Source organism: Rissa tridactyla, chromosome 1, assembly GCF_028500815.1.
Source record: "Rissa tridactyla isolate bRisTri1 chromosome 1, bRisTri1.patW.cur.20221130, whole genome shotgun sequence".
NCBI classification, from domain to species: domain Eukaryota; kingdom Metazoa; phylum Chordata; class Aves; order Charadriiformes; family Laridae; genus Rissa; species Rissa tridactyla.
In genome coordinates, this window is record NC_071466.1 from 208,315,405 (window position 1) to 208,338,425 (window position 23,021).

Sequence of the window (23,021 nt, forward strand, 5' to 3'; positions counted from 1 at the left end):
TTTATATAAAGCCTTTGTTAATTTATCCCTTTAACATTATGATTTTAAATAAAGAGCCACATAAGTATCATGCCCATCATAGAGAAAAATAGTAAGAATGAAAACTTTTATTTTTAACTTGTCTGTCAAACGGCCTTTTGAGGCAGGAATTTCAGACGGCCTATGACAGTAGGAAGAATTCATGCAGATACACATTTTACATTAAGTTCAAGTAAGTTGCTAAAGCCTCCCCTTGCACGGACCTCTATAAAGGTAATGAAGAGAACAAGGCAAGTGATATATGACAGCTTCTATAGGTAATGAGGTAGTGGAATGCCTCTCTCTATAGAGCCTCTAGAACACAACACTATCTTAGCTAAAATCTGCAATGAGTCCAACAGAAAATTACCCCGAGGTTATAATTCCTTCTGGCAGAAGGAAGCTTTCCTGAACATCCCTACTCCGGGGCAGTTCAAATCAGCGACCGGTCTCTCTTACAAGTCACTCATCTCAGTTAAACTCTGGAGACTGACCAAGACCTGAAAAGCTAGAAGCACGGACTGGGGATCTGCTGCCAATCTGAGCGCTTCAGCAGACTCACACCATCTGTGCGTTAGGCACATAGACCTCACACTGAGCAATGGAGGAAATGTGCTCATGCAGAACCTCGGCTGGCTGTTCAGCAAGAAAGAGCTAATTATTATAAAACAGCATTCAAGAGATAAAATAAATAAAAAAAATTCCTAACAGTTGCTGGTGGACTCATTCTGTGAATGGAACTCTTCACCATATATCAAATATCCTTTTCTAGTTCTCTCTCATTTTGGAGGAAAAAAACGGTATTTCTATCTCAGTATGAATACCATTTAAAGGCCAAGTCAGTCTATACGGATTCACCCTACAGCTCCTGGGACTGTAATAACAGCATGCCTTATGAACATCGTGCATGGATTGTTTTTCCAGCAACGTATCAAAAAGGAAACAGATTCAGAGACTAAATTTCCTTGGAACTGCCTCTCTATCTGCTGTATCGTTCAATTATGCCATTGCTTGAAAAGGTTGCCCAGTGCAAGATGACATTTTTTTGCTGTAGCAGTCATAGTGAAGCTCCAGTGTGTTTGTCACGTCAAAGCTCTTACAACAGACCCACATTTTTAATACGGTGTTTATGTAAAAGAGGATTCTCTTCAATCAGTTTGGAACAGACAAGCTCTTGCATTGCTACAAGGCATGTTCTGTGCTCCGAGGTCCTCCTTTCTTGGGTACTGCAGGGATCCCTTCCTCCTCTCCGCTGTCCCTAGAGGTATTTTAGGAGCTGGAAGTCAGAAGCCTACTTGTTGTAGTTTATTACATTAAAAGAGCTGTCAATTAGCTTAATCCTGGGCCTTTGCTGTGAAAGGTCTATGTAAAAATGGAAGTTGAGCATACCTCCATCAAAATGGGACTATTTATTTACTTAATTCTGTAGTTCAGTAGGCTCTTCACGTATTTTTTACTGCGTGCTGAGGTAGGTACAGAATATAGGTATAGAATATAGGTATAGAATGTGACTTTGAACTTTGTGTGCAGCTTTTTGCCTTTACTAAGACATAATGCTTACTGCTAAATTAAGCTACTGAGATCTGATACATCCTCAATATTTATTTTGCTACTTGGATTTTAAAATTCTGTTAAGGTGCTCTCTATTCCTTCCTATTTTTTACTAGAAGTCTATTTGTTCTGTAGAAACTGCATATCATTTCCAGCAGCTTCATAATGCCTGACAGCACAGAGAGCTCATGAGTAAGACAAAGTTACATGAACCTTTTTAAGTTGAAAGCACAATTACATGACTGGGGGTTTTTATTTAAAAACACAATATTTATGACATTAAAGGGCATATACTAAGCTGTGCCTTTGTTGAGAGACATTTAAAGAAGCACGTTGGACATCTTGTACCTCCTTAACAAAGATTTTCCTGTGTATACTCTATTCCTGCTTTCAAGTCTCAAGTTGTTGTATATGGAACACCTTCTTATAAACATTCCCTTTGCTCTTCTAGGGAAAAAAAAATATGTTAAATCATAGAAAGGACCCAACAATACACTTTTCAGCTGGGGAACTACAGCAGCAGTAGGATCAAGCTATAGCCTCTTTCTTGTGTAAAAATGTTTGTTTGGGTTTTTTTCAAAGTACTTTTTACCTGCTTGAATTGTAAATTAAATGTTGTTAGGCGTGATTCTTAGCAAATGTAAATCAGTGTAATCCACTGAAGTCAGTGAAGCCCTGCCAGTTTTCAACCAGCTGAGTGTTTTGGCATCCTGAATCCCGACTTCCTGCCTAATTGAAGAAATCTTTGCATTATTGTAATGAGGATTTTATATTGGTATAAAACCCAAGTTGGAGTTCTCCAGATCTCACCTGAACTCCTAATAATGTCAAAAAACCTAGTATTTAAAAACATGCTTTAAAATTCTTTTTGGAAGACTATTTTGAGAGCACTCCCAGACAGTATAGATAAGACTTGAAGGACACAAGGAGGTACTACATGATCGATGTCACTGATAACAGAACTTAGGTTTAGATGGTACTAGTATTCGTGTTGATTCATATCAGCAAAGCAGTATTTATCACAACTAATTCAGAGGAAGAATGGTCTGGAGTTAAAGCTCTAAATGGAAAAATTAAAATCTGAGCTCAATTCTTGTTTGGATCAGGATTCTCTCTTCAGGGCAAAGATCAATTGGTGAGTAAAGGCACACCTGTAAATTAAAGATGATGTTTCCTTTGTGCTTTGTCTACCTACACTTCAGTAAGGATTTTGACACCATTTCCCACAGTATTCTTCTGGAGAAGCTGGCTGCTCATGGTGTGGACAGGCGTACACTTGTCTGGGTTAAAAACAAGCTGCATGACCGGGCCCAAAGAGTGGTGGTGAATGGAAATAAATCCAGTTGGTGGCCGGTCACCAGTGGTGTTCCCCAGGGCTCAGTACTGGGGCAAGTTCTGTTTAATATCTTTATCAATGATCTGGATGAGGGGATCGAGTGCACCCTCAGTAAGTTTGCGGACAACAACAAGTTGGGTGGGAGTGTTGATCTGCTTGAGTGTGGGAAGGCTCTACAGAGGGGTCTGGACAGACTGGATCAACAGGCAAAGGCCAATGGTGTGAGGTTCAACAAGGCCAAGTGCCAGGTCCTGCACTTGGGTCACAACAACCCCGTGGTACAGGCTTGGGGAAGAGTGGCTGGAAAGCTTCCTGGTGGAAAAGGGCCTGGGGATGTTGGTTGACAGCTGACTGAATATGAGCCAGCAGAGTGTCCAGGTGGCCAAGAAGGCCAACAGCATCCTGGCCTGTATTAGAAATAGTGTGGCCAGCAGACTAGGGAAGTGGTCACTTGTATCTATCTTGGTCACTTGAGAGATCTTCATAAAAGACTCAATTGTATGAAGCAGACACAGATTGTCAATTCAGCTGAATCAGCTGAATTCTTTCCCTGAGTCCAGGGAGAGGTTGGCCAGGCTTTTTAAAGGTTATTATCTGTTACACGCCCTTGCTCTGAGCTTTAACCTCATCGCTTGGCCAAATTAAGATTGATTTTCCCTAGAACAAGGAAAGACATTTCTCCTACCAAAAACCTGTCTGACCAAAGTACAGCTTGCCAACCCTACACACTCTTCTTCTACAGCTGTTCACAGAAAGTCACATCTACTGTTTTACAATAGGAGCAGTCTGCTCCTTCTTTTTGTATTAGTCATTCTGCTTTTGAAGGGAGAAGGAGAAGAAAAAACAAACAACTTTATTTCTTTTTTGAAGTTTTCCAAACACGTGAACGCTACAGCCTTGGTCTAAACAATTCTGGAGTTAGAAGGAGCAATAATCAGAAAAAAAGCTGCAAATTCACTCTGACTGTTAAGTATTTTTAAAGCTTGAGCAACTGAAGGCAAGTTCTGTGAATAAAAATGACAGGCGTGCAAGCATGCTGTTTTTAATGTCTTGCAGTCTCTGTTTTTCCAAGATTGTGGTTTATTTCAGAAGAGACTTGACTAACTGTTAATAGGCAGCAAGCAGACAAAAAAAAAAGGATGCCGTTCAAAAATGGGAAAGTGACAATAGCCTGTAAACAAGAAAAAAGGAGAGACTTCATGGCTCACACCTCTCAGGGCTTTGCATTCTCCCTTGCAGGCAAGAGAGCTAATTAAAACCTTGTGGTTAGAGAAAGACATCATGCAATTCAGGTCAAACAAATGGCTTTGATACAGAAGGCTATTTTACATGGAAACATCCCCCTTTCATGCTTTTAATCCTAGGATTACAAGCACATACTGACCACCTTGTGGATACCCTGTGAGACAACATATTATTTCCTTGAAGTTTGCTCTAAATTTTGACTTTCAAAAAGAAACTTACCTACGGTATTCACAGACTAATCTTTTTCTTCAGCGTGAATGTCACTGTGGTATACTTTAAGTGGGGCTGGTAGCACTATGTATTATTATGTTTGCCCAGCAGTTCTCATTGTAAGACTGTTTTAGCAGCTAGTAAATTTGCTGAATATTAACTACATAAACTAACATTTTCCTCAGGGAAAAAAAGAGTGACAGCGTCAATCTCTTGGCTTCTCATTATCTATTTTACTCGGTAGTCTTTGCATGGAAATGCCAGGCAAAATGGTGGAGACATTAACTCATTGTTTTGCTGAAGTTAGAAATCCTCTGCAACTCATTTCCCTTTGAAATACCCTACTGCTCCTGCACTATAGATTAAAAACTCAACATGTGTGTTCAAAGATCCTTGGTGTTTAACAAATTTTAGCCTGAAAAGCACCTACAGGTCACTGAAGAGATTTCATCAGCCAAATCCCTGAGAACCTACACAGAGGTGTATTCCAACCCAGAGAGCATCACTCCTAGAGAACGTCATACCTCTGCAGCTAAAGTTCAGGCTTGCTGTGGTCTCACAAGTGATCTCTACACCCTTGTGGTCTCAGCAGTGGGAGAAAGAGAAGATGAAAACTTAACAAAGAACGAAGGGCAAGAGATAGGTATATGAAAGTAGGAGATAACAAACTGAAAAAATGGCAGGCAAAGAATAAGGACAGAAGAGACTGGAAGGGAAGGAGAAATAGAAAAAGAATACAGGAGAAAATTACAGGTCTGGGACCGAGAACTAGTGATGGAGCGAAAGGTGAGAAGGGGGAAGAAGAATAGCTGTGAAAGAGAAGAGATGCAATAGGAGCACTGGGGCAGGCTGGCCACACACACCTGGACAGAATGTTTTGGAAATGCTAAGGCAAACTAAAGAGTCGAGGGAGAGGCGCTGCACTGGAAAAAGCTGAGGAGAGAGATTCTAAAATAGAGATAAGAAGTCAATGTAAGGGAGAAAGGCAGACTGGCCAGACAGCAAAGGTAGAAACTGAGACAGAAACAGAATATGTTGAGGAGACATGAAAGGTAGCTCACACAGAACAGCAGGAATGGAATGGAAAGTCCAGTGGTGGATCAGAGGTATGATACTGAATGAGAAGACAATGGGGAAAAAGAGGCACCGCGAGTTCAGAAGAGAACAGATCACACCTAGAGCAGATGAGCAAAAAGGGCCCTCCCTTCTCTTAGCAGAAACCCCTCAACAAAACCTGGAGAGGGAGACATGATTCACAAGCCTTGTTGGTCTCTGCCAGCAGATCCCTGCGAAATCCACCTACAAAAACTACCATCAGTGTTCCACGCTGGGTAAACCTTACGGTTTCCCCAGAAAGCTCAAGTGATAGATATTTCTGTGCTGTTGAGATCCTATTCTGGTATGCTGGAAACTCATGTGTGTATCAATCTATCTGACGCTTTGTGTCAAGATCTTGTTTTCAGTTTGTTTGGGGTTTTCTAAGATAAAAAGTGCATCTAAAGCATATAACTTTAATTGTGTTGCAATACAAAGCGCTCAAATGAGGAAAGGCCAGAACTAAAATAAACTCATTTATGTTCCTCATGTACATGCAGTGACACAGCCCTTGCTTCTATAGGGCAGGGGTGATCTCATCTAAACTGAAGCTTCCACATGTAAATGGGGACATTTGAGTTAGTCAGCTAGCCTCCTCTTATAGTTGGTAAGGAGAAAATGTCCTTCTGGGGCAGGATTCACATGAAACACATGGATGTCTGGGCAAAAAGTCATTAAGGTCAAAAGAATACGTTAATATACAGTGTTCAATCTGAGAAACTTCACACCTGATGTTTCTGTGTGTTTCTTAATGGCTTTGAAACACAGCTGCTATTCATTTCATGGATCATTTAGGGAGATTGTGACGTTTGAAAACCACATCTCACGGCTTCATGTTCAGCTCCCCAACGCCAAGGGCTTCTGCTGGCTGACAGAATAACAACTTTTCCTGATGTAACAGCAAAATTTCCCTTCATTCTACGTCAGTCCAGAGACCCATTGGTTCACAGAAGTGGCCACGGGATTCATGCGGGGATGAGGAGAGGGAAATGTATGATCAAGTGGATCGTGATGTATACACACCAAGTTGTATAGGCAGTGTAATCCTGACATTTTCTGAATTGTGATTTCATTTTTCTGTAATCTCAGATGTGTTTTTACCTTTTGTGAACGGAATGTAGCACAAAAGCTTCTTCTCAATGACAGAAGAATTGTAAATTCTTCCCCAACACACACTTTGGCTGAAATTGGAACAGCTGAATAAAAGTGGTTTTCATTCTTATGTATGTTTCTTCTAACCAGGAGCTGCCTCATTTCAGGAAATATGTATCAGAAAAATAGTCTCCCTTGTTAACAGAGAGCAGAATTTTCCACTGCTTGCTTCCTGGATACCATATTTGACAAACATATAGCATAAAAGCTCTGGTTTCAGGTGGAAGTGTTGCAACAATGGTAAGCCTTATGTCTAATACTGAAAAACTGATTAAATATTAGCAATGAGCAAGTGCTGTAACATTAAGAGAGTGGACTGATGGATGCCCGTGTTATCCATTTCTCTCTCAGTAAGCACTGCAGAGTTTAATTCCCCAAAATCTTTTTACTATGTTGGGATGAAATGATTGTAATGCCTAGATGCTGCACACCATTCACTTTCCTTCCTAGTTATTGTGGTCTAAGGTGCATCTTCTTACTCACCGCAGCAAGCTGATCCACTCCGCTTGCAGTTCGTGCTAATGTTACGAGATCTTCTTGCATCTTGTCTACCCATGATTTTATCCTACAGAAACCAAAAAGAAAAGACAGACATCCAATCAGACCACTGGCACATGGAACTTGCATACAATTATATGAAAGGGGAAAAAGTCAGAATATGGTGACATATGTTGATAAAATTGAATACAAAATGTACAAGACTTGTCTTTGATTACTACAAAATAATAAGCTTGTTATGGACCAAAATCTTCAAGCTACACCCTGGTGGTCTTTTGCTGCCTCAAATCTAAGCCACTTGCTTTTTTTGTTCTTTTACTTTTCATCAGCTGGAGTTTGTCAGATGCTCTCCAGGACAGACACTGTCTTCACCATCAAGTGTATCACTTTAGCTGCCTCTTGTTGACGAGTACCGAGGTCTATTTCCAAATGTGATAGAGCCTCAGTTACCTTCTTTTTTTCCTTTTTTTTTTTCTTTTTTCAATAGAGCCTCTCCCCAGCCTTGATGACCTGATTCTTCTCATACAGTGTTCTGTGGTGGCCATCGCACTAAGCTGGCTGTAAACCAAGCAGGCTACCCTATCTATTACTAGCTGTAGCAAAGGTCACCGCAACAGAGCTGGTTCTCTGCCTGCCAGGACAACCTGCCTCACCTGCAGCTCACTCCCACCACCACCTTTCCTGAGGGCTTTGAGGTCCCTCTCACAACAGATAGCAAAAGCAGCAAAAAACAGCAACTGGGAGCAGGCTGACAAACCAGAATAAATCTTCTGATCTATAGCCACTCTCTGGACACTCCAAGAAAGGAGCAGCAGGACAGACAGCAGCGGGCACAGGTGGCACAAGCTGTTTTGGCAACACGCATCTGCGCCTGGCTGCTGTTTTTCACCAGGGAACAGGCGGGGATTTGCTGGTGTGCATGCTCAGCTCCCCGTGCCCAGTAAACCTGACTCTTTGGAAAAGCATTGGATCCAATACAGTTTTTATGTTTCTGTGCCATGTCACGTTTTGTCGTAGGAAAGGAGCCATGGTACAAGTTTGTTCCAGTGAGGTCCATGTTCAGAAGAAGGCTCTATCGCTTGCCTAGCCAGAAAGTTTGAACTCCAACTCATCTATCCTTGTCACTATCATAGCTCTCTGCTCTGAGACCTGGAACAGATACACGTATTTATCCTAGCCATTTCCTAGCCTTAATCTGATGCCCAACGAATGACTGCTTAGATTATTCATGAAAGTAAAAAAGACAGGAAAAAGAGAGACTCTTTTTTGCTGCAATATGGAAAATTTGGAAGATTAAGAGAGGACATGGAGGACTGATTTTACTCCTTATTTCCATGGCCATTAATACATTTTTTGTTAAACCACAAACTATATCTTAAAAGGGCGCAATCTCTATCACGGGGTTGTAACTTGGTTACCTTTATTAAAGGATCCTTCCTCATGCTTTTGAAGAAAGCAATTAGTTATCCAAACACAAAAGATTTGGGGCTATGACACTTAGCGTGATGGACCTTCTGGAAGCCCAAAAGGTGCACAGCTAGGGATGGGAAGTACCTAGACAGGAAGGTACTGAGATTCAGTGCCAGATTCAAGAAAAATCCCTCTTCTCAATCAATAATGGGTCTCTCTCCAACCAATAAACTGTCTCTCATGAATTCTATATGAATCCTATTTGCCACAAGCGAAAACTCTGACACAGTAAACAACACCTTTTTTAAGGGTTGGCTCAAAATATCTTTGAGGCCTTCACAAAAAAATCTGTTGCAGAAATTGAACTAGCAAGTCCTAATCATGGTTTCTCTTTAACCATAGCTTCTGCCCATGATACAACTGTTTTCATCCTCCCTCCAGCCCCTGGCCTGGTTTGTTTAACACGCTCATCTATTGTCTATTGTGCCATATCCTTTATTTTCTATTGTGTCGTATCTTTATTTTTCCCTTACAAATCTTTGGATAAAGAACAGTGATTTCACTCTGTCTGTACAGCACTTCCATTATTTCTTCACTGGATTCCAGGTGTTAGAGACATATAAAACCACATATATTCAAACACCCTGAATTAAAAAAAAAAAAAAAAAAAGGAATGGAAATTTAGACTGAAATTATTTCACTACTTTCATTCATCACTGAGCAATTTTAATTGATCTGGTTCCCAGGGGCAAAAGGCTTTCAGAAGATTGTCTACCCTTGAAAATCTTCTCAGTGCACTCAACGAAGACCGACTTCTAGTCCAGATGGCAGAATGCTGAGCTATAATCCCAAAATTTTTGGAAGAAAACTATATTGATTGAACAACTATGTACGCCAAATCAATAATGCAAGGGGAGAACTTATCACACAGGTTGTGATTATGTAGATCTCCATGAACAATATTTTTAGCTTGCAGGTATTTTTTCTAATTTGGGCCAAGCTTTAAAAAACTCTTAAAAGACTGTAAAATCAATGCTTCTAAATAAAATATTCCAAAGTCTTGACAGGAGGAGTTCCACTGTACAAAATACTCACTGGATTCTCCATGAAGAAAAACGATTCACAGAAAATTATGAAAGTTGTAAAAAAAAGTGTAACATGGAATGTACAAAGTGCTTACTGGGATAAACTCCCTGTCACTTCAAAAGGACTGATAGGTACTAGAACAGTTGTTAAGAATTCAGTCATCTCATAGCTGATTAGCAATAAACTGCTAATGAATTAGTAAGGGTAAACCCCTTCACTACCAATAGAGCCTTTTTATGGCAAACTACAGGAGTGTGTATTGGAAGAAGGGCTTTACCAAGTGTCTTCAATGGAAATCTTACTGATATGTCGTTTCCAGAGGTACCACCTCAACATAGCAATGTGAAAAGAGGTTTACCTCAAAATGGGCCTACCTCTTAACTTGGTATATCCCCCACTATCTTCACAAATCCTGAGAAAGCCAGGGAGTGGTAGCAGAATGAGTAAAAAGACTGGAGATTCCATGAGTTTGTCCTCCAGTGCTCCACCACAACTCTCTGCTGCAGGGTTTAACATCTCATTAAACACTTATAAAACAAAGAATGCTACAGGAAAGACCTTCAGATGGACACAATATTTCAACAGGTCTAACTGAGCAGCCCTTTCTCTAGATCTTTCCTGATACTTCTTACCCTTTGTGTGATTTGACCAATCTTCAGGCTATTTTGCCATTCTTTAGTGACTTGTTTCCAGCACGATTTGAGTGACCAAGAGTACTCTTGCTGCCTTATTTCTTTGCTCATTCACATCCTACATCTCTAACATGGCCACATGAAAGTGATGTATGTTGGGATTTAGGGACTAATTACATTTTCATTGACTATTACAATTGATTCCATTATTGTTTTAGTGCTCCCAAACCTTTCCTTCTGTACTTTGCTTTCCAAAGTCTGGTGTAAAATAAATTAACTTCCTGGTTTAAATCTCCACGAAGCCCTTATATTATATAAACATTTAGTTCTGTATAGAAATCAGTGTGTTAAAAATCACCTCTTATGGTATATTATGTTTACCATAGCTTTAAGCCCATCATGCGTATTAGTGAGAACAGTACCAGCTCATAAGCATGAGTATGAACAAAAACAAAAAAAAATGCTATCATCTTCCATCTTTGAAAGGTTTCTATTTTTTTTGTGTGAAAGAATGAGGTATATGAAAGTTGAAAAAGTGAAACCCATTACCCAAAAGTGTTTTCAAAAGCATAAAATAAATAACTGAACATACTGAGATTTTTTTATGATCCATTTCAGTTATAAAAATTCTAGGTGTTATTTCTAAGAGGAGTTGATAGAAAAAAACAGGGAGGATTGATTTTTAAATTGACTTTTTTCATTTCCCACTGCTTTGTATTTTTACTGGATATATTCCTTTCTGTCCTAAAAGGAAACTGGAATGGTGAGATGATATATTAGTTAGTTGGTTAAACTTGAATTTTTGGAAGAAGTAACCCTTAAAAGCATGAATTACTTGCTACTACTATTACTTGTAACTGAAATATGGATCATTTTCCTCTTTAACTCACAAAAACATTCCTGATTTTTCAATAAATACTTCTTATATATTGTCTAGAATTCCTGCCTCCACACCTTGCCTTTTGAAGCTAGTCACCTAGACTAGTTTTTGTTTTCTTTTTTTTGTTTTAGTTTTGCAATTAAACTAGGCCCCTGCTTCAGTCTATAGAAAAAGGCATCCCCAGAGGTGACCCGTTCTCTCTCAGCCAGGTGAGCTGACCTACCTACCTCCTACATTGCCTCTATAGGAGCCCTGGACAATTTTGGTTCCTAGTTCACGTTCTCCAGCACAGCTAAGCTACACATTTGACTTTTAGGCAGGTTAGGGTAAAATGGAATAGGAAGAAATCCACCTTCATTCTAATTAATGGCAATTTCACTCCCCAGCTGTAACTTAAATGTAAATAATAATGCTTCTTGCAGTACTGACTGTATATTTTCCTTTAAATATTAGACCTTCTATAGTGGAAACTGTCCTTTTCTTACTTGCCTGTATAGCAGCTAGTACGGCAGGGTCCAACATAATAAAAAGTAATACTTTAGAAAGGGTTTCTCTAGATTACTATCAAAAATAAAAATGATAAAATGGCATTCTACAACTCTGAGGAAACTCATCATGATTACTCTTTCCTTCCCACAAGAATTTAAATAACTTCATTAGTAGTATTTACAAGGTCTAAGATGAGCATTTCTGCAACTCAACTCTCCCAACTTGCCACCAGACAAAAGTGTACATTTGAGATAATTCATGCTCCTCATACACTGTTTTTCAGAAATGGACACAATCACAGGAAAATTTGTCAGAATTTTTAAAATTAAACTTTTTTTTTTTTTTTCAGTTAAGGAATCGTATTATCTCATTGCATTTTTTTGAAAAAATGTTTGTCTTTAAAAAAATGAAACAGGAGCCTTTAGGCACTTAAATGCTTTTCTGGTGCTCCTTTTAACTGAAGCCTGTAGTGCAATATCTGTCTGACAGCTGCTCATGGTCAGGGTTTATTTAACAATTGGAAAGCTGTCACAGCAAACGTGAGCTCCCACAACTTAAAGAAGCAGCAGCTATTTTTTTTCTGCAAAGGGCACCAACAGAAAGCCTGTACAAAAGGCTAGTTTGTTCCTATAGTTATTAGTTTGGCATGAACATTGCAACGGGTGTTCCACTGAAAGGTGATTACATTTTGTGATGCAACTGATTTTAACCCCCTTCTCCCACACGCCGGTTTTCCCCATATCAAGCAATGACTAGACAAAAGGAGTGTGCACATGCCTTTCCACAGCAACTTCTAAGGGATTTGAATGATGAAGGAGACTGTCTGATTAAAGACAGACAGACACATGTAATTTACTGGGGAATTAGAAGGTACAACCCTGCTGCTGTCGCCTGGGCTTGGATCAGATTGATGAAGAAACAGCCAGAACACTCCAGAGCTGCCCATCCACATTATACTGTTAATCAACACAGCATTAACAGCTACTTTGACAGCACAGAAAGCATTTTTTCTTTTTTTCTTTTACCTTTTTTTCCTTTTTTTTTTCCTTTCTTTCCTTTTTTTTTTAAAGCAAGACAACTGTATTTCCTAAAGTCAGTCGATTTTCACAGGTACACCCCTAGTCACGCTCCAAGCAGAACTTACTATAGTAGGTGCCAGCCTAGGAAATCCTTTTAACTTCATTAAATCCTGTTTTTATGTTAAAGCCATATACCAAACCATACTTGCAGAACAGATCACTGCTCAATTACAAGGGTAAAAGAAACCAAGAGATCTAGATGTAGGGCAGCCTGGCTATAACCTTTTTCCTGCTGAAACTGATGCAATTTTTTTCTGCTGACTTCAAGGAAAATAGATTAAAGTAATTATAGGCCATAGCTTTAGAGACCACTCACACTAATTTAAGGTCCATTAGATGACTTCTGCTTGGATAATATTTTATAATCTAAAGAGGCAGGCGTAGAACTTAACTCTGCCAATTGAAGTCACTTGGTATGTTGGAGAGCCATATCCAGCTCTTCCTCTATTAAGATTACATTTTGCTTAAGTTTCTCAATAGTTCTTGCATACAAAAATGTCAACAATTCAAGTAATGAAAGCTGTAAGTAACAAGAGGAAGAAGTGTTTTTAAAATAGGCAAATGCTTCTTAGATTATCAAAAAGGAAAAAAACTGTATAACATATTGCTCCAAATTCAACAGAAAAGTGGTGTTTGGAAAATGAAGATAAGTGAAATTAGACTCAGAAACGGTAGAGAGAGCAAGCCTTAATATATTCTTTCAAGCTAACCCCACTCTATTTTCTTGCTCAGAAAAAAACCTTCACTTTCAGGACCAGATGCTTTTTCAAAGATTTGCTGTCTGTGAAGGAGAGGGGAAAGTCTACAAAATTATTATAAAAGCAGGATTCTCAACCTTTTTTTTGTCCCTCTTAGGCAACACTAAAGGGCAAACAGAAACTGTTATTGTAATTTATAGAAGGCATGTGAAAGAAGAACATATGTTCCAATGGAATTACTAACCTTCTCCCCAGAAATTACCCATGTTGCTCCATTTAGACCTCCAACTGCAAAACTACTGAGTTTTAATACCACTATATATTTTGATGACCTATTAAGCTGACAGTACTCGTATTTCAGGTACGTGGGTGGATGGATAGATTTATAGAGAACCAGACTTTGGAAGGAGTGATAAAAGCAGGTTTTGTGAAATGCTGAACAAACTGTCATAGTGTGCTAAGATCCCACTGATTCTAAATCGGGGAAAGAAAAGGACTGGGTATGGAAAGACTGATGCAAAGATCACTAAAATCTTGGTTATCCAATCAAGCTCTTGAGCCTCCACTGCATAGCCAGAAAATGAATAAAATAGGGTTATGTAATTTAGATGTGATGTAAAAAAAAAAATAATAATAATGCAAAGTCATCCACATAAGCATTTGTGAATTTTCCAGACCTTATTATAGGATTTGTAACAGCCCAATGAGATGCCACAGAGAGGAGGAGATTTAAATTCACCATCTTGAGACACGCTGACCTCATTCTATAACTTCTATGGTTATGAACCCCTCAGGGTGGTTTACAGCCCTCCAATACTCCTCTTTCTGTTGTTTGGAAATTTTCTAATGGACTCTGCCAAGGTATGACAGCTTACAAGTATAGTATAAAAACTACAGATACTAAATAACAATTTGCAAAGAAGTCAAGGATTCAGAAATTTAAGTGAGAGGGGGGTGTGCTGCAAGTGTTGTGAGATCCCACTTTATTCCAATGTGATAATGATACGGGCATGTATATCCACCGCCAGCTATCTGTTGAAAAATATATCACTCAGTTTTGTATAAATGTTTGGAAGAACTTTTATATAATAAAACCAAAGCACAGAATAATTCATGACATTTAGCTGAGTGAGGAAAATAGGGAAGCTATGCTATCTCTGTGCATGCAAATAGATGCACAAAACGCATCATCTACTTCATAGGCAAAGACATTTCCTCTGTTGGCAAGAAGATGAAAAAATGGTACTTTGTTTCTTTGCCCTCGCTGACTGTCTTATCTGCCCAAATGTGACAAGCTGCTGTCCATGTAGTCTGCAAGGACTTTCCAGATATAAGACAGTCCCAATAGCCAGGGCCAGAGGAACCCTCTTGCTCTTCCTTGTTTTCAAAATGTAAAATCCTTGCTTGGAATAGTTATTTTACATTTGTCAAATTGAAATGTTTGGGGAGTAAGACATGATTTCTGTGTCATATCTGTCATTCTGTAGAAAGGGTCAATGTAGACAGAAAACTCTTCAGGATACACTTGATTTTTAGTAGCAGACATTTTAATGTTTAGACTTGGGATTTTTGAGCTTTATTTCACATGTTTAAGCCATCCAGTCACAGAAGCTATTACGATTTTCCAACAATTTTCCAAATACTCCTTCTCTATATAAACCTAGTTATTCTCCATCGTAGCCTTCACAGAACAAGCACACAGGAGCACTTGCTAATGACTGCTCTACCAACTGCTCTTTCAAGGAACCCCTGTATACCACAGATAAATGGGGCACTAGGAACCCAGTGATGAAGCAGCATTGGTACAGACAGAAGGAGAAGGAATGGCCTCCTAATTTGGCCAGCAGCTCAGGAGATTTAAGTTCCACCACTGACTTCCAGGACTTTGGCAAGTGAAGGGCAGACCTGTCACACCTCAATGACTGCCTATGTCCTAACAAATGGTTTGCTTCTTAATACTGAGTCCCAGAGGCAGGTTCCAGGATGGAAATGGTCAACTGTGGATGGCACTGTGAGCTGCTCAGTGTTTGCCCCAGTGCGTAGAAAAGCAGAAACATTTCTCCATCCTTACCCAGAACTTCTAGGCCCAACTAACTCCTTCACCCTGACATCTCTTTTGTAGCCATGGAGCACAGCTTGATTGGCTATTTTGCCATCACCTTCCAGCAAAACCTTGCCTAAACATCTCCATCAGAAGACTTCAAGGATGGATCTGGGAACAGCACCCTCTGACCCAGTGGTTGGACCCACCCCCTGCTGCTCACTCCCACTGAAATACCTTCTCCTCATGTTTCAGTTCAGTTCTTCATCTGTAATTGCACTTATCACTTTAATAATTGTGTGGTAGATTCCCCAAAGCATCCAGAATTTAAACAGGACTGACCAAATAATTCCTTAAATATGGTGTTCACTTTCAAGAGCCAGGATCAGGGCATGGTCATATTATTTTATCCGTTTGTTCAGTACAAACCAAGTGGCTGACAGGTGTTTAGCCACACATGTTCATAATTACAGCTTCTGCTTCACAAATATTTCCCTTCATTTTGCCAAAAGTGTTCTTTTGGAGTCTGAAGCTTCCTAGCAAATAACATGAAAAATATCCTCTAATGGAAATTACTGTTGCACAAAATATCATTTAATAATTTAAGCTCAATCTTTAATGTGAGCCTGACAAATGGAATCAGCTGCAACATCACCATCAGCTGTAAAAAGAACTCCTTAAAAATTATTATGTTTTAATTATCAAAGATTATAGTGCTAAAACAGTTTAACAGAGAAGACATAACAGATTTTCAGCTCAAATGACTGTCAGTAATCCTCAGATATATTTCATTAAAGGCTTTTACAATCAGATATACATCTAGTACCATTTATTGCTTAGCATTGAAAAAACAAACGCTCAAAATCTAGTTACCATTTCTATGGCTGAGAAATATAAATTCAAAATGAAGAAGCCCTAATTTGTTTCTAATCTGTACTAGATGAAACACAGTTATTTGGTTTTAAATTGCAATGGTCTAACATATGGCCTAGCATATAGATCATAGAATGATAGAATAGAATAGTTTGGGTTGGAAGAGACCTTTAAAGGCCATCTAGTCCAACCCTCCTGCAATGAGCAGGGACATCTTCAACTAGATAAGGTTGCTCAAAGCCCCATCCAGCCTGGCCTTGAATGTTTCATGGAGGAGCAGCCTCCGGAGAGACCTGGGTGTATTTGCCCCCACGGGAGTTCCCCCAGAATAGAACCTAAAATGCCTCTCATCCACTCTTTGCTTCACCTGTGGTAACTCATATTTAAAGAGTGTCCAATGCAATCTGGACAAAGTTTATTAATCATAGAATCATAGAATGGTTTGGGTTGGAAAGGACCTTAAAGATCATCTCGTTCCAACCCCCCTGCCCTGGGCAGGGACACCTCCCACTAGACCAGGCTGCTCAAAGTCCCATCCAGCCTGGCCTTGAGCACCTCCAGGGATGGGGCATCCACAGCTTCCCTGGACAATCTGTTCCAGTGTCTCACCACCCTCACAGTAAAAAATTTCTTCCTGATATCCAATCTAAATCTACCCTCTTTCTTAATCTACCCTAGCCGTTACCCCGTGTCCTATCGTAATACTCCCTGATCCTTCCTGTAGGCCCCATACTAACACATAATACAAACACAGATACTCCACTAAAATCATGCATTCAGTTTGGTAAAAAGGAGACTGAAACTGAATCTCACACACATCACTAAAGTCATTCCAGTACTGAAGCAATGGAACCTGGATTAGAAGCTGGTCCCTACGCAAAGTAAACACTGCTATTTTTTGATGGTTTTATATTATATGGTAAGTCTACTAATGGTATAATGCCTTCAGAAAATGAAAAAGGATGTCTTAAAAAAATAATTGAAAAGTAAATCTCAGTGTAATGGAACTTTTCAAAGTGCTTAACTGCACAATTTTGCTAAGGCGTTTCAGGCAAAAAAGATTATCAGTTGTGTTTAGCATATCAGACTCATACTTTAACAATAATTTATATTGAAATTACTTTTTTCCAAAATTAATAAGCATTACATTTTAGCCTCAGAAAAAAAGTATAAGGAAATTAAAATATGGCATACTGGATACCAGTAAAGAAGAGACTGAAGGAAAAAAGAAAGAGTTTCGTACAAACCGGGAACATATTCAGAAACTTACTTATGCACATCCATCCACATGTATGTGCACCAATTTACCTCAGTGAGAATTTCATCTGAGCCACCCAACTTGTGCCATTACCGTTGCAGTATCGTGTTTTCATGAATCTAGAATGCAGAAGCTATACATACGGACTGAAGGTATGTGCTCTCCATACTGAATAAATTATACAGGCCACCGCAATAAGACACACACATTTATCTCCTTAAAGCATGCAATTAGTTTGATCTGCTGTTTGCAGTGGGACATTTACCTTTTTTTCATAATATACATGAAGAAACCGTAGTATCTATGTATAACTGTGTGAAAATGGAGACTACATGTCTTTATAACAATGCACCATAATATCACTGTACCATGAGATGTTATGATCACACTGGATTCAAAGCCTGCCTCAGCCTGACAAAGAAATACAAGATCAGACCTCAGATTGAAAAAAAACTTAATAAAGTAATGTAAAATATATAGTAATTATAGTAATTCAGATAAAAATTAAAACTTTAGCTTTTCTATTTTTAGATTACCTGTCATTGACTGTATACAGAGTTACCTATTTTGGTTCGAAGAATTGAACGTATATACTTAACAGGAATGCCAATATAAGCTTTCAGAGAAACGACCACATGTCCATCTCATTTTGTCCTCACCTACGCTTCTGAAAAAGTGAACAGAAAAACTTCCCTTGAGTTTAGCAACACATGAATACATACTTAAATCAGTGTATCTCACTGTCTTTCAGGGAATTAAGGTATAAATCAATGCCCATATTAAAGATCAGGCGTTTTTTTGTTGAGGTTTTTTTATTGTTTTTTTTAGTGACAAAAGTCTATATTAAAGTACTTCACCTCTCATAGAATATATTAGGTAAGTGCAACTAAGGCAATGACATTACGTCAGCAGGGAGCTCAGTTGCTCACTCCTCTATCTTTATCTGAGTGTCTGAGGTAGGTTTTGGTTGTAGCAGCAGAAGTCCCGCAGCACACAGGACTGACACTGGCACCAGCAAGTCATTGTTGTGCCCTGTGCCAGAGGCTTTGCTGCAGCGAGGTACATGAGCAGATGCCTAATGCCATCCATGCAAGTGGCACTAACCATATAATTTAAGTACACAGCAGAACTGGGAGTCTACACTCAGATCCTGTACAGCAAGTCCACTTTTTTTGGGTTTGCCTCTTGCCTAAGTGTAAAAGTTAAATGTAAAAATAGAGGGATGCTTAAAGATAAACAGGTGTTTATGCACTCTGGAAGACAAGGCCTGATTGTATAGAGAGCATCTTCCTTATAACTCTGCGTGAAATAATAATAATTAATAATAATAACATATAATAGTTATTATTAAAAAGAGATGTTCTTTATAATGGTCATTTAATATGTAACTCATTTTGAAAACATTCTATGATCATTTAAGCACTGAAAAAAAGCAACAAAGGTTGACAAAAAAAAGGCAGGGTTTTTTTACACAACTCAGCTCTTTACTAGCAAGCTTCAGGTTTCTGTGGTGTTGATCCCTCTTGTTTAATAATGACAAGGATTCATAAATAAAACATCTATTATATCAGACAGCAGAATGCCACCTTCTGATAAACCCATGTAGTCTAAGACCAAAAAAAAAAGTGACTCCAACTGTACTCCATCAATGTAATGCTATTGTTCTTCTAATTTATGATGTTTTTTTCAAATTGTTATATATTTTCAGACATTTTTGTTGTACAATGTACTCCAAAGAGTATTAATTGTAAGCTGCACACCCAAATTAATCAGCTGTTTCATTTGCAAATATATTCTTCCTTTCAAAGCCTGACTTCCAGTGTGCAAAGCTGTCACCTCCCTAATGTGCCACTGCTGTGGCATGTGCAGTAATAACATTTCTAGTAATGAACAGACATTTTTTTGGAAAGACTTAAATAGGCTCCGTGTTCTGAAATGTAGGCACTATCTGCATTCAATGCTGCAATTTAAAACAAAAAGTAAAATATCACGACAAAAGATGCAAAAGATGCAAAGCAGAGATTATTGTACAAGCAAAAGACTGGCACGGAATATTAGTTTTCTACAGAAATTAGCATCAAAATTAGCATAGCCACGCTGTCTTAAAATTCTTTCCATTTCACGAAGTCGCGCTGAATTACACTATGTTTTTGCTCAAGGCGCAGCTGGCGTGTTGTGGTTCCTGGGATGCAAATGCATATTAATGGCTATTTGAAAAGGATAATAGTATATGAGAAAATAATCAATGCGTTCTTTTCCTCCTCTTCAAGAGGTTATCAATCTGTTCCCACACACACTGCAGTTTTCTGTCTTGAAAACAGTTTTGAAAACTGTGTATTACAGCATGAGGTCCAAATCCATGAACCCTTGGCAGGTTAGCTACCCCAGGGGAGGTCAGGACTCTTGAGCACAGGATCAGGACAGTGTCTCCACAGGCTGGTGCAGGTGGACCTTAGATACATTAAAATCATGACTAAGTTTCTCCAGGGTGCGAGACAGACCAGCTGCATATCAGAAGTGCTAGCATACTGTAAAGTACCAGAAAAAATTCAATGCAATTACCCTATAAAGAACCAGCAGCAACCAAAACCATATTTCAGTCTTCCGTTTTACAAAATTAACCTTTTGAAATGGCTAGTGTCAAGCTTCACACGCCAATTCAGTCATGAACAGCTGTGCAGGTCTTATATTTCTGTTGTAATCCTCCAATGGTGATATATAGTATTTTTCTTAAATCTGCAGAAACTGGAGATTGAAGGATAATGCTAAATGTCATTATTGGAGTGATATGAAAGTCTCAGCTTCATTCTTTAAAAGAAAAAGAACTCTCACAGGTAGCTCACAAATCACTTCCATAAACCTTTAGAAAAATAAGAGTACGTGCTCGTGACGTTTGGGCTTCACTTTTGAAAGCCTGTTTGATGAGACAGCAAGTGTTCGATTCAGAAAGCTCAGGCACAGAAATGGTTTCCAACTGCGCACAGGGGCCAAAGGGCTGTGAGGGTCAGTTCACAGCAAAGCTGAACAAGAATGACATTAAATGCAATTCAGCTTTAAAACAATGCCTTCTCAAAGAGGCTTCGCTCTCCTTTCTCAGGCTGGGGTAAATGCTCTAAGGTCGAGAGGCCACAATGCTTGTCAGTGCATTCAACGCACATTAAAAAGGCAGGCTATTAAGAAAGAGTCTCTGACATTTACTTGGGAACCAACCCTCCCCTCTTCCCCTTGTCCCCTTCCCCAATTTCAACACGTTCTCTAATTAAGCATCAATACAACACAATATAATTGAACAGATGTAGCAGTCATTACCAGGAATTACCCATTCCCCTATCAAATCAGAGTGTACAGAAAGGGCTGTGTTTGGAATGGGTGAACGTAATTGCCTGATGGTCCCCAAGAGGGATGTACAAATAGATCAAGACATCACACATGCACAACTGATCTCAGCTCTGACACAAGCTTTTTGTCACTCCCTCATCCATCTTTGCTTACTAGGGTTAACAGTGGCTGGAGTCGACGCCGGACAATTTAATAAATAAGGGCATTGGATGTGTTTCAAATGAAGCATATCAGAACGCAGCATTTAGTGACATTTTGATTAAAGGTCCATACGTGGCGAAGACTTTTTATGAGGCAGCTGCTTAAAAGACAATCTATTTGAGTAAAAACAGATCAGGGTAGCTGGTATCCCTTGGCAATTTACTGTGAAACATTTGTTTGCTTCACAACGATCTGATTCACAATCATTGCACTTGCATGGTTGGTTGATTAAATCAGGATCTCTAGCAGTCATTACAGTAAGCAAAGAAAAAAAAAAGTCAATTGCTAAAGTAATGCCCCTCTGTGTTATGCAAAATAGATAAATCACAAGAGTGCATTCCATTTCCTTTTCCAGCACCTCCTTCTCTGTTTCCATTTCCCAGTATAAAGTACTGGGTTTTTAAATTACAGAGTCATAAATAGTATTTAATTAAGAAAAGCGTTAATCCAGAGCATTGGTGACAGCTGTTCTGAAGGGAGTGCACTACCAACAGTTTAATATAGAATTACAGACCCACTGATACTGATCTAGTAAAGGAATGATTCCCTTTTTTTAAAAAAAAAAAAAAGAAAAAAAAAAGGAAAGAAAAAGAAGGGTATTCAAGTAGAAACACCGGTAATTTGAATCTGATCATGCAAAGAACACAAGCCACTCTCCAGCTCCGGCTGCCTCGCCCTGTGCTGGGAGCTGCACTGTGACAAGGGATGCCTTGGTTCCAACCTGGGCTATCAGAAGTAACTAAAGACTATTTAAAAGGCACAGATTTGACGTATTCAGGCAACAGAAAAGAGGAAAATAAGAAAGAGCCTGGCAAGCAGGGAAAATGTCAACTCTGGAGGGTCATGCCACATTTATTTAGGCCTGGATGGGTGTCAGTAAGTAGAAGAGAGCAATAGCTGGCAGGGACAGAAAATGGGAATGAAGGGACAGCTCTTATACTGCAAAAACACAAACTAAAAGATTGAATTGCTTAATTTAGATAAACCTCTGTGAATGAGAGCATTCCAACTTTTTTAAAATTGTATTTTATTTATAAAATGCTACCCTAGGCAGTTTCTAAATTGCTCAGTGAAAAGGCTGTCGATATCATTAGAGAAAGATGAAGGAGCCGTTTAAACTAGGTGCAATTTCTGCATTTCTCTTCATTGTCATGACTGTAATACAATTTTGCTGTGACAACACACCAGATCCCAAGGATACACTGAATGCCTCGACAGCTCTGAATATGTAACATTCCCCAGATGGAAGGGAAGGCAAAAACTTTAGTACAACTGTGTTCTCGTGTTCACCACAAAGATAGTTCTGAAACAGTAGAGCCATACCTTTGCCAGACACTCGTTCACTACGTGTCACAATCTGTACAATTTTCTTCTTCATATGCATATTTTTTATAATTTTCTTCTTGATTTTGTCTGCATCTGATGTGTTAGGCTAGTAGTTTTATACCAAAGTTCTTTCTTGCCTGTTCCGTTGCATGCATGTTAAAATAAACTTCACAGCATGGTAAGGGACGTGCCATTTGCTTATTTCAAAATACTCTCTCACACAGAGGTATTTCTAATGAGTTAGTAGTACCTGAAACCGCTTACGCAACATGTGTAAGTCAAATAAAATTGCCTGCAACAAGCACTAACCCATTATCCAAATTTTGTCAAAGATTCTAGTTAGATTGCACAAAATAAAGGTCAATTTTCTCCAGACAAAAACTGATTTGTTACGCTGTGACCACGAAGCCAGCTTTAAATGTAATACCATTGCCCACCTCTTACATCCTAGTTACTGATTAATGCTTCAGAGGTGCGTTACAAGGTCCTGGATTTTCTTTCTCTGTGGATTACAGGCATTATATTAGACGAATATAGCAGATGGGATCCAAACAGGACCAGATTCTTGTGTGATTTGAGTGATCACAACCTAATCAACATCCGC

The 23,021-nt window shown here is 39.0% G+C and overlaps 1 protein-coding gene across 4 annotated transcripts in view; it reads right to left on the reverse strand.

The window, feature by feature from the left end:
- The window catches only part of CACNA2D1 (calcium voltage-gated channel auxiliary subunit alpha2delta 1), a 429,793-nt gene that overhangs the window by 367,357 nt on the left and 39,415 nt on the right, over positions 1 to 23,021 (reverse strand). For all 4 annotated transcript variants that reach the window (XR_008465561.1, XM_054196028.1, XM_054196020.1 and 1 more), the window contains exon 2: positions 7,091 to 7,172. Coding sequence is in view for 3 of the 4 variants with exons in the window: in XM_054196028.1 (XP_054052003.1) it covers positions 7,091 to 7,172 (82 nt within the window). In the remaining variant the exon portion in view is untranslated. The remainder of the gene's footprint in view (positions 1 to 7,090; positions 7,173 to 23,021) is intronic.